The sequence below is a fragment of the Sminthopsis crassicaudata genome, chromosome 3 (assembly GCF_048593235.1).
Source record: "Sminthopsis crassicaudata isolate SCR6 chromosome 3, ASM4859323v1, whole genome shotgun sequence".
NCBI lineage: Eukaryota > Metazoa > Chordata > Mammalia > Dasyuromorphia > Dasyuridae > Sminthopsis > Sminthopsis crassicaudata.
In genome coordinates, this window is record NC_133619.1 from 173,010,601 (window position 1) to 173,026,328 (window position 15,728).

The window sequence follows — 15,728 nt, forward strand, 5'->3', positions numbered from 1 at the left end:
AGGAGATCTATGTAGTAAACTCTGAAAGAGATCCTATATTATACAAAATTCCAATGAATTAGGTTTTTTTCTTCTTTTCTTCCCTTCTTTGTCCTAGTAGTAGCCCATCATAGACCCATTCTCGATAGTGATTTGAAGGAATGTTTTTTGTCCTTTTCCAATCTGGGCCAAGATATTCTTTTGGATCCTAATGGTATCCCTTTCCCCTGGAGCTCACCATATTATGACTGGTTTAGATATCCAGGTTTTGTTTGTGGCTAAGAGCTTCTAGTCTCAATTTCCCATAGCTAACATTGCAGTGTTTGTGCTACTGCACTCACTAAAAATTTAATCTCAAAAGAAGCCTGTTCTGAAAAATTTGTCAAATTAGTTAACTTTTATGGTGTGAAAGATATCTTAAGATATTGAACCATGAACTTGGCCTCATATTCATGACTAAATAAGAATAGTTTTGTTTGGTAAGTATATCTTTTTTTTATTTGTTTAAATTTATTTTAAGGAGTGATAATAGACTACAGAATTTTTCATCAATTTAAAGTTCATTTAGACTTGGGACACTTAAGTTCTGAATTTGGAAAATGGTTTTAATAAATTGGTGTTACTAAAAATTCATTTCTAAAAGGTGGGAGAGATCAGTGTTTCTGTTATAGACCTCATTTCTAAAACATAAAGAGAACGGAGTCAAATTTATAAGATACAAGTCAATTCTCAGTTAAATGGTCAAAGGATATGAAAGGCAATATTCAGATGAAAAAATTAAAACTATAATCATATACAAAATGCTCTAAATCACTATTCATTAGAGAAATGCAAATTAAAACAACTCTCAGGTACCACTTAACACATATCAGATTGACTGAGAAAAGAAAAATGATAATTATTGGAGAGGATGTGGGAAAATTGGAACACTGTTACAGTATTGGTGGAGTTGTGAACTCATGTAGCCATTCTGGGAAGTAATTTGGAATTATTCCCAAAAAGCTATAATCTAAAACAATTCCAAAAGACTCATGATGGAAAATATTAACCATATCCAGAGAAAAGAACTGGGAAAAAAATCTCAATTTTTTTTTTTTTTTTTTTTTTTTTTTTTTTTTTTTTTTTTTTGCTGAGGTATTTGGGGTTAAGTGATTTGCCCAGGGTCACACAGCTAGGAAGTGTTAAGTGTCTGAGACCAAATTTGAACTGGGGTCCTCCTGAATTCAAGACTGGTTAGTGCTCTATCTACTGCGCCACCTAGCTGCCCCTCAATCTAACGTCTAACAAAAAATAAATAAAAATTTATTTCTAAGCCCTTCTCTATCTTAAGTGACATTTTTGATATGAACACAAAATAATTTTTGATGCCATGTATGATTTGGTATTCATTTGTTTTTACATTTACAGACTTTTGGGACAACAATAGTAGTTAATCCTGAAAAGGACAAAGATATGGTACAAGAACTACTAGATTTTAAGGATAAAGTGGACCACATCATAGAAGTATGCTTTCAGAAAAATGAAAAATTCATTAACTTGATGAAAGAATCCTTTGAAACATTTATCAACAAGAGACCAAATAAACCAGCAGAACTAATAGGTAAGAAAAAAATTTATATAAAACATCTTTTAAGGCAAAAGACAAATTAGTTGAAACACAAATATAAAATATATATGAAATTCTAGAAATAAAATTCTTTTTCTGGAGAAAAAATTTGTCATGTCTTTATCACCTTTAAAACTTGGATTTGCAAAGAAAGTCATTTTGAAGAAGTAAAATAACTCACCCCATTAGAGTAAATATTTCATTAAGAAATTTGAATTTGGTTTCCAAAAGCAGAAATACTCAGTAGAATGGTGAATGAATGTTGCCCATTTTAAAAACAAGGAAACAATTTTTATAATCAGTGTTTCTGTTATAGACCTCATTTCTAAAATATATAGAGAACGAAATCAAATTTATAAGATACAGGTCATTTCTCAGTTAAATGGTCAAAGGATATGAACAAGAAGGTTTCAGATGAAAAAATTAAAACTATAATCATTTTTAAAATGCTCTAAATCACTTGATTAGAGAAATAAAATTAAAACCACTCTCAGGTACCACTTAACACCTATTTGTATTTCTTAATTTGTATATAAGTTGTAATAACTTCAGAACTTCAGTTTATGAAGACAGAATGTATATAATTATCCATGTTAATCAATTGGAACAAGAAATTATTATGCAATTTAATTGAGATGACTTATTACATGTTATAATCTTCACTTTAATTGTGACAACTATGAGACTCCAATGTATCAATGTCCTAGACAATAGGCACATTTTCTTTACCATTTTTATATCATATTGTCTGCAAAGAGTGATTAAATTAGATGAATTTTCTCAAGCTAACAAGATTATTCACCAGATGCTATTAAATGTATCCTTGACAGTTACACCAGGAGGAAGGAGAACTAATTTTTTTCCCTTTTTTAAAAAACTGGTACAATTCTACATATCATAAAGAATCATTTTGTACTGGATAAGAAGGCACATACTCTTGAAAGCACAATATCTATTATTTAATAAATAATGTTGAATTAAGAGGAATAATTTAATGTAAAAGCATATTAAAATCGCTGCTTTCTAAAATGGTCAGAATGAATAATTCAGATTCCCTGGAAGCTTTATTATTTAGGAGACATTAAAAAAGTTCATAAAGTATTTTCTTAAATTTATGTATCATTTGGGAAAATTATGTGAATTATTTGCCATCATCACTTTCTATAAAGATTCAACAGGTTTTATGCCAACTGTCCCTTTCTATTTATGATTGCTTTCTGTAGTTAAAATGAATTATGCTGAGAATGAAAAACTCAAAAGCCTTCACATGTACCAGATCAGGTAGTTTCTATTTATAGAGAGCTGATCTTGGGGGTCAGGAAAACATAGTTCAAATCTCAATCTCGCCTTTTTATACTCTGGGACCCTATTCAATTCCTGTAATCTCATACTATTCATTATGAAAAAGTTGACTAGAAAATCAGCATTAGTGCAAAAGATTCATTCCTCAGAGGGAGTTCCCTATACCAATGAAATCACAGATTTGAGCCACAGAACTATTTCAGGATGTGTCTTGGTTTAATTCTGTTTTCTGATTTTGATTTCTGTATTTTAAATGCTTATTTTAAAATAATTTTCAATTATTTTGATTTCTTAGCAAAACATGTTGATTCCAAGCTAAGAGCTGGTAATAAAGAAGCAACAGATGAAGAACTAGAAAGAATTCTTGACAAAATCATGATAATATTCAGATTTATTCATGGTAAGAAATAACTTCTTACATTGAACAAAATTTTGCTTTCAGAAATATCAGTAGTGTTGGATGCATTAAAATTTCTGTATTTGGACCTGTTTTTACTTAAACTGTTTTTACTTAAATTATTTTATTGAGTTAACAAGTTGAACCATGTATAAATTATATCAAGTTCAGTAAGAAATTGGGGGGAGTAAAGATAGCCTTTGATTTTGAGACTCTGATATAATTAATGTTATTACAATCATTTAAATGTCATAAAAAAGTTGGTTTTATTCCTAAATAAATACTGTTCAGGGAGCTTCTGATTGAAAAAAAGTAGCTTTGAATGTTAATTTCTCCTTTTAACTCATAAAATATAACCTTAATTTTTACTTTGATCCATAAATAGGTAAAGATGTTTTTGAGGCATTTTATAAAAAAGATTTGGCAAAAAGACTCCTTGTTGGAAAGAGTGCTTCTGTTGATGCTGAAAAGTCTATGTTGTCGAAACTAAAACATGGTGAGCAATTGCAACAATGAGATATTCTTTCCCATCCTTATTCTTGGAGATTCTTCACAATGATTTTTTTTTTTTTTTCTTACAACCTTTTTACTTTTGAACAGAATGTGGTGCTGCTTTCACCAGCAAGTTGGAGGGAATGTTTAAGGATATGGAACTCTCCAAAGACATTATGATTCAGTTTAAACAGGTATTTTTTGTGCACTAAGTAGATGGCAAATAATTTTCAAAACATCATCCCTGTTTGAGTTATGGAAAAACTTGTTTATTTTTGTTGTTTGTTTGTTTGTTTTGTTTGTTTGTTTGTTTTTTAATAATGAACAACTTTGGTTTTAGTACATGCAGAATCAAAGTGACCCAGGGAATATAGACCTAACAGTAAATATACTTACTATGGGATACTGGCCAACATACACACCTATGGAAGTGCATTTAACTCCAGAAGTAAGTACTCTTAAAAAGAAGTATTATTTATAGTGTTAAGAGTTTCATAGAAGCCCAGTATGTCTAAAGGCTACCATCTTAGCATAAACATCTTTCGTATAGACCTGTACTGTTACAGTGAAACTCTTGTATTCATAATACATTCATGATTTTAATTTGCCTATTGCCTTAGGAGTTGTTATATTGTCAAAAGGTCATCTTGGACAATTTAAAAACAATTGTTTTCTATTTCCACCAATTTCTATTTCTTTCATGATTTATTACTATGTGAACTTTATCTTAACCTGAAAGACTTGTAAAGATAAGAATTGAACATTGTCATTATTATAGATAATGCAGTGAATAGAATGCTGAACTAGGAGTCCAGAAGACCTAGTCTCAGACATTACCTTTGTGATCCTGGGCACCTGAGACTTCCTTTCTGCTTCAATTTCCTCATCTGTAAAATGGTGATAATAATAGCATTATTTCCCAGAGTTGTTGTGAAGATAAAAATAAAATGGCATTTGGAAAGTACAAATATTAATATATTACATAAATGCTAACCTATTGTTATTGAAATTTATATAAATATTATCTGCATGTAGATCTGGTTACTATACAACATCGCCTTAAATAAGTATGACTTGCTATTTCTGAGAACTTATAAGTTACAAATATTATGCCTACACTAAGTAGATGTTGAACCAATGGTTTTGTTGTTGTTCAGTCATTTCAATTGTGTCTTGAGTCTTTGTGACCTCTTTTGGGGATTAGGATAGTGGAGTGCTTTGCCATTTCCTTCTCCGCTCATTTTACATTATGAATAAACTGGGCAAAGTGACTTGCCCAGGTCACACAGCTAGGACGTGTCTAAAGCTAAATTTGAACTCAGGAAAATGAGTCTTCCTAACTCTAGGTCTGACATTCTTATAAAGACCAACAGAAATAATATTGATGGAAATGAGATGTGAACAATTCCAAGTAATTAATAATCATTTTTATTAAAAAATTAAATTTAAATCTAGAAAATGTTGGGAGATCATAAGTATTCTAAGGCATCAGACTGTTTATGCTGGTAGTAGTACCTTGAAAAATTGTCAATTCGCTTTGAATAAACTCAGAATATTTTTTGTACAATTGCTGAGAGGAATTAGCGTTGCTCAGCTCTAGCTATGGTAATAGAACCTCTTTATTTTTGTACAGTATTCACCACATAGTAAGTATAAAAAGTTTTTTAAAATTCATCCCTTGATTATTTGTTTTTATAGTGTATAATTTTCCACTTACAATATATAGTTCACAGTGATTTTCTAACTTGACAAATGGTCACATAAATAGCTAGTAATACTTCTAAGACCATCACCATCAAATAGCAAAGGAAAAAAATTATTTCATCTAATTAAGAAACAATTTTCGTAAAAGCTATGGGAAGAGAATTGTTACTCTCAATTCTTTCTTAAGTAAGTTTTAAATATTTGTTTTTTTCATTTACATCTAGATTATGGAAAACTTATAGATCTCATCTAGCACAGTATAAGCAGTATAAGTAAAATTTTTTTTTTTCCTTTTACATTGACAGATGGTTAAACTTCAAGAAGTATTTAAGACATTTTATCTTGGAAAGCACAGTGGTCGAAAGCTTCAATGGCAAACTACTTTGGGACATGCTGTTTTAAAAGCAGAGTTCAAAGAAGTATGTTACTTGAGTATCTTATTGTTTGGTTCTTAAGCATAACCATTTTATCAAGATTTTTTTTTCAATTTTAAATAACAAATAAGCATCATGCCTCTCTATCTCTTTCCCCTCTTCCCTACATACATACCTTCTCATGGAAATAACAGTTTGGGGAAAAAAAAGTGGTGGTTTTACTCTGGAATTGGAAAAAAAGAAATCATTCAGTAGTAACACTTAATTCTATACAGTAGACTATGTTCCTTAGCTTGGGTAACTTTAGCAATTAAGAAATTGCTAAAGAAAGAGGGAAACAATTCAAATACATTGTCTTTAAAAATAGATCATTTCTAATTAAAACTTAGTGCTGTAATATAATACTTGCAATTAAAATTTAAACTTATGTGATGTTTCAAAGGTATTAAATAACTAGAATGTTCCTTCATTACATTTTGTTCCATCTTTATCATTCTGTATTATTTTCTAGTTTATCTTAATGAAAATCTGTTGTAAATTTTAAATATCAAAATAATGGTATGAATTCTGATACCTTAATTTTTAAAGAGATGCTTTTGTGGGCATATATCCAATCTCTTTATTTTCTGTTTTGTAATAATGATTCTGGTACATTGTTTTTATACAAATTAATCTTCATTCCAAATAAGCATTAATAATTCTGAATCAAAACTACCTCAGATAATCTCACCTATATATGGTAAAAAATGATCCCCCGAAAAAATGACTAATCTTTTGAGATTGTTTTCTTTAGTAGAAGGGGAAAAAAAAAGAGTTGAAGTCAGTAAATGGAACCTAACTGAGCTTGTATTTGGTGGTATACAACAGACTTACACAGGGAACCTGGGCTTAAAGAGTCTCATCCCATTATATTAACTTATTTATCTTTTTTTTTTTTTTCCCCTCAGGGAAAGAAGGAGTTTCAGGTGTCACTCTTTCAGACATTAGTGCTTCTTATGTTTAATGAAGGAGATGAATTCAGTTTTGAAGAAATTAAAATGGCTACTGGTGTAGGTAAGGAAAACTTTATATTTTCAAAATATCCAGTTAACATCTTCAAAGTACTTATTTGCTTCTGATTATACTGTAGATGCTATATCATTCTGCCCTCCTTTCTTAAGGAGTTCAGTACCTATTTCACTGTCTTTGTCTCCTCCCAGATTCCTGCCTTGATACTATGGGACTTGGTCTTTCGTAGTGATACTATCTCAAACTCCCTAAACTCTCAACTCTTCTGTTTCAAGTATCACTACATTATATGTCAGCAACTCAGGAATAATCACACCTTGGCTCTCACTGTTACTCACTTCTTTGATCAGAAAGTCTGAGAATTTTAATATTGGATCTTTTTCCTATTTCTCATCCCTCAAAGAAACTTCCTCTCCCTTCACCCTCTAAGTACTGATCTTCTAAGATTTCTCTTTTGTCCTTTTCTGATCTTGATCCTATAGTTAACCAATTTACCATCACACTGTTGTCTATTCTTATATGCTCATCACTTATCCTGTTGCTGCTTAAGTCTTGTTCAAAAGAAAACTCCAGCCTTGGATTGTTCCCATCATCTGTTTTTCTTTACTCCTACTCAAATGCATCAGAATGAAGCTTGAGGTGATCAGGCAGCTGTGCTGATTAGTTACATGACAAATTGTCATCTGACTTCAACAGAGAGCTCTGAAGTGCATTTGTTACTTTCAACAAAAACTATTCCAAATTCTCTTCTCAAACCTCCTTTCCTATAATCTCATTCTCCTTTCTACTGAATATCATGCCTTCTACTTTACTGAGAAAATTTAAGATTTTTTGAAATGAGCTCTCTATTTTAATCTCAAAGCCTAGCCATCATCCCCCATTTTATACTTTCCCTGCTTCTGATAATAAACTTGCCTTTCTCTTTGTCAAAGCTAAACCTTCCACATATATCTTCGATTCTGTTCCTTTCAGTCTTCTCCAGCAGATTGTTCCCTCAGTCATCCTTTCTCTCTGTGTGTAATCTTTAAACTTGGTTACTCCCTTCAGACGTACTTCTTTTTTTAAGTCTCTTTTACTCTAAAAATGAGTAACAAAGTGAATTGAGCAAAACCAGAACAATTAGAAGATGCTTGATCTTTAGAGGGAAAGCTATGGCAAATCTGGACAGCATACTAAAAAGCAGAGACATCACCTTGCTAACAAAGGTCTATAGAGTCAAAACTGGCTTTTCTAATAGCAGTGCATAGCTATGAAACTTGAACTATAAGGAAAGCTAGGCACTCAAAATCAAATGTGCTGAAGAAGGCTTTCAGGAGGCCCTTGGACAGCAAAGAGATCAAAATCAGTCAATACTTAAAGAAATTAATTCAGGCTGTTCACAGAAAGGTCTAGATGAAGCTTAAATACTTTGGTCACATAATGAATGAGAAGACATGGCTCATTGGAAAAGACCCTGATTCTGTTAAAGATATATAATGTCATGGGAACAATGAACATGATTTTAGACTGAAAGATAGAAAGCCCTTGTATGGTCCATGGGAATCATGAAATCAATATCACCAATATCTGGTGATTCTTTAATAATTAGTATTATCAGAATGGCAACATTAAAAAATGATAAATGCATTATTCATTTAATGTCATGTTGTAACTACCTTTTTTCCTATATACAGAGGATAGTGAATTGCGAAGAACCTTACAATCTTTGGCTTGTGGTAAAGCACGCGTACTGATTAAAAGTCCAAAAGGCAAAGATGTAGATGATGGAGACAAATTCATCTTTAATGGAGATTTCAAGCACAAATTGTTCAGAATAAAGATAAATCAAATCCAGATGAAAGAAACTGTATGTATTAAAATTTATATTTATTTTTATATCCTTATGACATTTATTAAGGAGTCACTTCATTTATTTTATGATCAAATTTCCTTGTGTTAGTAGTACAGGGCAAAAGTATGTTATGAGTGCATTAGATTTTTTTTATATACATTTTAGTATTCATTATGAATAATAAAAGCTTGCTATCCAAAATTAATAAGAAACTGATAAAAACCATCATTCCTGAGGTTCTTCAGGAAGTAAAGTCTAAGCCACTTAACTTTGTGTGGGTTTCCAGGATCAGTCTCAGGCTTCATTCTCATAATTATCTTAATAGATACAAATATAAGGAGAAAAAATGAAAAGTAGGAACTAAGCAAACTTTTTATATTTTAGTATGTTTAAATATGTAGACTGTGTCTGTTCAAAGAAGCAGATATATATGAAATCCTAAATGGTAAAATTACAGTATTAAAAGCACTGAATTTGGATTTCAAGTAATTATATCCAAGTCCTTACTCTTTGTGTGATTTATTGCTTGGATGCATTTAACAAGTCACTTGAACCTTTTCAAGTTTTTTTTCTTCATCTGGAAAAAAGAAAGCTATATTAACCTGTAAAAATTATAAAACAAAATACTTTATATTGAATATTCTATCTAAACTTAATAATAAGATAAAATAAATTCTGTTCAGTGCAAAGAAAAGCCAACAAAATAAAACTATTTGGGGCATTTCCAGTCTGTTTTTAATATAATTTGTCATTTTAATCAATTGTCAATTTAATATGTCATTTACTCAAGTATAGTGTTGAAGTACTTTGTCTCTCAATGTATGGGCTTTTGAAGGATCAGAATAGGGCTATTTTTTCAACCTGGAATTTACATTATTCAAATAGTTGACTGCTCTCCTTATTCAAGACACTACCTAGAGTTGTTATAAATGACAAAGTTTAAAAAAATAAATAAATAAATAAAAAGATAAGCTATTCTCTAAAATTCTTGCATAAATAAATAAAAACTAATTGTGCATGTAGATCACTGGCTTATTTATCTTAATTAATATGTTCTTTCATATCTCAAACAATACAGTTAATTTTATATATCCGTGGTATACTTAAACATAGGGATTATAGATTAAAAGCTAGAAGGAATCTTCAACCTCATCTAGCCCAATATCCTCCTTTTCATATAAGGGAAATAATTTATCCATGGCCATACTATAAGTGTTAAGTGCTGTGACTCCAAATTCTGCACTCTTTTCCACTGCACCATACTCCTTCAGAAATACAGTAGCCCCTCCCCAAGGGGCTATGTAACAACTGGGATACTCTCAGATTGATAGCTCTTATCTACTTATATGACTTAGTCTCAGGAAGATCTTTGGTCATATCACTTATCCTTCCTGAGCCTTGATGTCTTTATCTACAAAATGGGAATGATACTTCAGATATAAGTATATATGTGTATGTATGTATGTATAATGATACTTATTCTAATAACAATAAGTGTAAAATGCTTGGCTAAATGGTGAGTGTGCTATAAATTTATCATTCTTTTCCATAATACACATTTATCTGTTATATTCAATGTTTTTTCATAGGATGAATAAAAAAGATTTTAAGACTTAATTGCACTTATTTTAAGAGATGTCAAACAGAGACAGCTAGACAACACATTTTTAGCATATTAACTGAGAGTACCTGGAATAAGAAAAACCTAATGCACTAAACATTCACTAAAAATCTTAAAATGCAGAACAAAATAATCTTATGTCTGATTTATAAATTGACCTGTCATATAGAATTTTTTTCTTTTAAATTCAGGTATGTTAAAGAACTAATTTTTAAAAGTTTCCTATATTTCATTATTATTAAACTTTAGGTTGAAGAACAAGTTAGCACCACAGAAAGAGTGTTTCAGGATAGACAATATCAGATTGATGCCGCTATTGTGCGAATAATGAAGATGAGGAAGACCCTTGGTCATAATCTTCTAGTTTCTGAATTGTATAATCAACTGAAATTTCCAGTAAAGGTAAATATAATATCTTCAAATTGAATTGCACTTATAATACAGTACTAAATTATGTTTAATTAACTGAACGTTTGTCAGGTATATTTTGTTCCTTTAGCTGTCAAGGGGTTCACAATCTTATTTCACACGTAACAACTAAGCTTATGTCATAAGAACTAACATCATCTTTTGAAATAAGCATTGAAACATACCAGGACATAATGGTAAGATCTTTAGACCAAATTTTTTTAATTATCATTTTTTCCTGGTCAATAATAATGTTAAAATCCTAATTTCTAACAGGGAGTCTGCTTATATTTTCAAACAAGGAAAAGATGGATATTGCTTAGTTTTCTGTGAGGATTTTTCCTTAATATATATAGCCTGAGGCCTCAGAGAATTCGGACCGTTATAGCATGTAGTTATTTTAAGTTAACAAAAGTAATGGATTTTCACAATTTATTGTTGAAAATGTTTTCATATTACATCATTTGGCACCTTCTAGAATATTTAAGGTTTTGAGAAATAATTCAAAGGACAATATAAATGATTAAAAATGAGGATGACAAATTGATATGGTAATAAAAAGTCTCTTTCTACTCAATCCTGTTTCTAAGATTCTAGCCAGAATTTTTCTGGTGCTGGCTTTTGATTATTTCTGTTTGGACAGTGCTCTCAGAACTAATGGTGGTGTATCTAATTCATTCCAGATAGAAAAAACAAAACAAAACAAAAAAAACTTAAATAGTCTTAACCTCTTTTAAGCAGTTATAATTGATGACAAAATTTTTCAGTGATGTGCTTTATGGTGAGGAACCAAGGTAGAGAAAATATAGCATTCTTTGAAATTATTTTTTTATTAAATTTGTTATTTTTTCTAGTATCTCTATTCTTCTCTGCTTCCCTACCTTTCTATGTTCCTCTTCTTCTCCTCTCATTTCTTTCATATCTCACTTTCTAATTCACTTGGCTCCATTGGAAGAGGTGTTTTACAGAATCAGAATCCTTTAACTGGATTGTCTGGTCTTTCCTAATGATTCCAAGCCTCTGAAGTCCTTTTTAACATGGAAAAATTTTATGAATCCCTATTTGAATGATAGCTCTGCTATTTTTATCTATTGTCTGAGAAACTAGATGACAAAAAGCTAATAGTGAATTTGTAATTTTTAATCTGAATTACACATCATAGCAACAAAAATAACTCCAATTGTTGATCAGTCCTCTTTATTTGTTATCTCTAGGGATGGTAATTCCATGACTGTCTTCAGACAGGAATCTGTTTTAATATTTGATATTTAAGAATATTTTTTTTATGCATGATAAAAACACTGAGACCTGAGGAATGTGGGGAAGTGAAGGTTGGGAGGATAGTCAGAGGAAGCTAGGGCCTTCTTCATGGATTCTTTACTCGAGAACACGTACCTCTAAAGGAACACACAGACACATGGGATATATTTCCTTCAAGCTATAGGGAGAAAACTGTACTACAAGAACATAAGTTCAGTATGCTCAGCCTTGGTCCTGGCTAGTAGAGTTCTCCTGCACCCCAAGATAGTGGCAAACTCATTGGGGAGGTCTATAATGTTCTTCTCAGAGCCCAGACTTGTCCAAGGGGAGATAATTGGAGTTGTACTTAATAATGTTATGAAAAAAACTGTAGGGAATAGATTGAGTGATATTTTTCAGTCCCATTTCCTCCCCCCCTCTCCCTTTCTCTGTCTTATAATAGGACTACATTTACTTCAGATTTTTTTACTTATTGGAAGTTATAGTGTCTACAATGAGAGGAGATACTCCCAGTTGATCTTTAGGCATCCTTATATCCTTTTCCAGTATATATTTGTGTTTCTTCCTAGTTACATTTGATCTACAAATTTGATAAGCATACCATCTGTGTCTTCATCCAAGTAAATGATAAAAATGTTGAACAGAATTGAATCTTGTTGCATTCTCCTAGAAAGCTCTCTACATTTGACATTGATCCATTCACCAGTATTACTTGGTGCTAGTTATTTTCAGATCCACTTTACTATGTTTATATGTCTTACTCACAAAAAAACTGAGAGAACTTGGAATTGGGTTTTGTAGAGTTTTTCACCACACTATAGCATTTTCCAGTCCTACCATTATAATAATAACCCTAACAAAAAAAATGACTTCTTATTGGTATTCACAGATATCCTTGATACAATCTGGTATTTCTGTTATCCTAAATGCAGTATAATAATTGAAGGAAATATTATTTACATTTGTTGACTATGATATACTTTATAATTAACGAATTTGCCTTTTTTAAAATATTTGCTTAAGAATTTATGCATTGATTAATAACTACTAAGCAATTTTTATGTTTCATAGGAGGGTAACTATCAACCATTACTTTTATGTGGAAAAACTTCTAGTCAAGAGAAATAATAATAGCTGATCACAATATAACTTGAGCTAGCATTTAGCTTATGAACTTTGGAGTTAATAATACATAAATAATAAAATTAATAAATTCACTAATTGTTTTATCCAACTCCCAAGAGCAAATCCAAAAATGGATTTTAATACACTGCTGCCTTTTTAATCATATCCTATATTAGGAAATCTAATACCATTATAATATTTTCTTATAGCCTGGAGATTTGAAAAAGAGAATTGAATCTCTAATAGACAGAGACTATATGGAAAGAGACAAAGACAACCCTAATCAGTACCACTATGTTGCATAATGAAGACGACAACAGACTGTTTTTCATAAAACACTAGAATGTATCTTCAGGACACTGAAACATACCGATGCTGTTTCCAGACCTACTTTCAGCAGATTTTCAGGTTGATGCATATGATTCAATCAGCTGCATGCCCTGCTGTGGATGAAAGCAAAGGAAATGTTTCTTGGATCATCCTTTACAAGGCTTAGTGATTTTTAAATGGCATACATCTTCTCTTCCCTCCCTCCTCCCCCCATCTTCCTCTTATACTATTAGACCATTAAGATTGTTTCTACTGCTCTGTACAAAATAATTTTGAAGTTGGACAGGAAGATACCAATTAAAAGACATTTCCTCTTGTGGACTTTTTTTCTGTGACAAAACACCTAAAGTTTGGTTTGGTTTGGTTTTGTGTGTGATCATGAATGCACATCATTTTAAAAAAAAAAAAAAAAAAGACCCTAAATGCTGCATTCTCTAGCTACAAAGATTACTTCGGTATCTAGGAAAACAAGAGACCTTAATTGATGAACACTTAGGCAGAAACATTCAGTGTTGAAATACACTGATTTTTGAATTATGCACCATGAGTACCAGTATCTGTTTCTTTTACATTTATTTTCAGGTAGTTTTAAACTTTGGAGACTGGTTTTTTATAAATCAGGTTTCTAAGTAAGATCTCTTTAAGTGCCAAGAGGATGCTTATGTTTAAATATAGTGAACCATCAGATGCTTTTATTTTAGCTATGGTATTCATGTTTGGGATTTGTGTTTTGGTTTGTTCTTTTTTGTTTGACATTTTAAGATTGAGTCTAGCGGACCCAGTTTTTTGCATTAGGGTCACTGCTATTTGATTTTATTTACTGTAACTATAGTATTACTACAGTAAACCTTGGTTCTATTTTTACAGTCATGCACAAGGATAGTAATCATACTATGTGCTCCACCACTGTAAAAAAAAAAAAAAAAAAAAAAAGTTTATCAAAGGCTTTTTAAAGTCTTGATGTTGTGAAAGCAGAGGTTATTTTGTCTAGAGAGGCTAAAAGAATTTTGTTGGTATCTTGTTTCATATTGTATATATATATAAGTGGGTTTGAATTAAAAGAATGAGAGTTATGTAGCTATATAGTATGGTAACTATGAGCAAGATACTTTTTGTGATAACATTTACAAGTACCTCTGTATATTTTACAGGATTTGCATAATAGCATGTTTCATTTTGATTAAAAGCTACCAAAGGAGTTTTGATCATGACATAAGTGTTTAAGCAATACTTCCAGAAAATACTAAATTTATGTAATTTGATTTTGTGCACAATTAAAATCCCCCTTTTAAAACATTCATTGTTTAAAATGTGACATCTTATGGATTTTCGTATTAAAGTCCTCATTCTTTCTTCAGGCATCATCATTTCCATTGCTTTTATTTCTTTTCTTGGTTCTACAGGATATAGTATATAGAAGCCAAATAGATTTCACTGCATATATATTAAGTTCAAGAACTATGTCTTAGAGATTGTTAATATTGTAACTTAATGTAGACTTATATTTTGAATAAAATTAGTTTAATTTGCTTAAAGATTACAAAAATAAAATTTTGTGATATGTGAAATACAAATTTCTCATAACTTTTTAGCCATTATATCTATATGCTTCATGCAAGCACCAGGCAAACAAAAATTTTGGCTAAGCTAAATAGCTCCACGTAGATTTAGAAATTCCAAAAAAGGAGCAGACAGCATTAGTGACTATAAAGACCAAGCCATTCTTCCCAGTCATGTCTTACCATACACTACCTTGACGGAAAGAAAATGAAGGCAATATTACTGAAATTCCTTATTTCCCCTATGACTTCAAGTACCTGTCAGTACTTTTTAATAGCTACTATTTTGGCTAGTTAGATTTTATTCCAACTGTGTTAAAAATAACTTTTGTATTATGATTGCTAAAATCCTAACTTTGAGCTGAAAGCACTAATTCCAATTCCAGTGAATTCTCTTTGTTTCTCAGTATTATTTAAAAGTACTATCCTCCAATTTTCTTTTTTACCTATCCCATAAGGTGAATCAACAGGTAACCTAATTGTAATAGTAGAATCCACAAAGTTTGATTCTCATGAGAATCACTTTAGTAAAAAAAAAATTTCACTGTGCATGTACTATCCTCAGTGTTAAGAAAAGTTGTATGTTGAGGTGATTGGTACATGGTTGGATTTTATATTTAAAGATGCTGTGTTTAAAAATGCTACATACTTTGTCAAGGAGTAGTTAATTTCCTAAGAAATCCTGAAAAAACATCATCTCAACTATAAGTTATATATCCTTTATCCTTTTCC

At 30.9% G+C, this 15,728-nt stretch overlaps 1 protein-coding gene across 1 annotated transcript in view; it reads left to right on the forward strand.

The window, feature by feature from the left end:
* Window positions 1–14,798, forward strand: part of CUL4A (cullin 4A) — a 59,304-nt gene extending 44,506 nt beyond the window's left edge. The window contains exons 11-20 of the mRNA XM_074299568.1: window positions 1,387–1,579; window positions 3,183–3,287; window positions 3,670–3,780; window positions 3,885–3,970; window positions 4,117–4,224; window positions 5,786–5,899; window positions 6,802–6,907; window positions 8,536–8,708; window positions 10,564–10,716; window positions 13,317–14,798. Coding sequence (XP_074155669.1) covers window positions 1,387–1,579; window positions 3,183–3,287; window positions 3,670–3,780; window positions 3,885–3,970; window positions 4,117–4,224; window positions 5,786–5,899; window positions 6,802–6,907; window positions 8,536–8,708; window positions 10,564–10,716; window positions 13,317–13,412 — 1,245 coding nt within the window. The 3' untranslated portion in view covers window positions 13,413–14,798. The remainder of the gene's footprint in view (window positions 1–1,386; window positions 1,580–3,182; window positions 3,288–3,669; window positions 3,781–3,884; window positions 3,971–4,116; window positions 4,225–5,785; window positions 5,900–6,801; window positions 6,908–8,535; window positions 8,709–10,563; window positions 10,717–13,316) is intronic.
* Window positions 14,799–15,728: the final 930 nt, after the last annotated feature.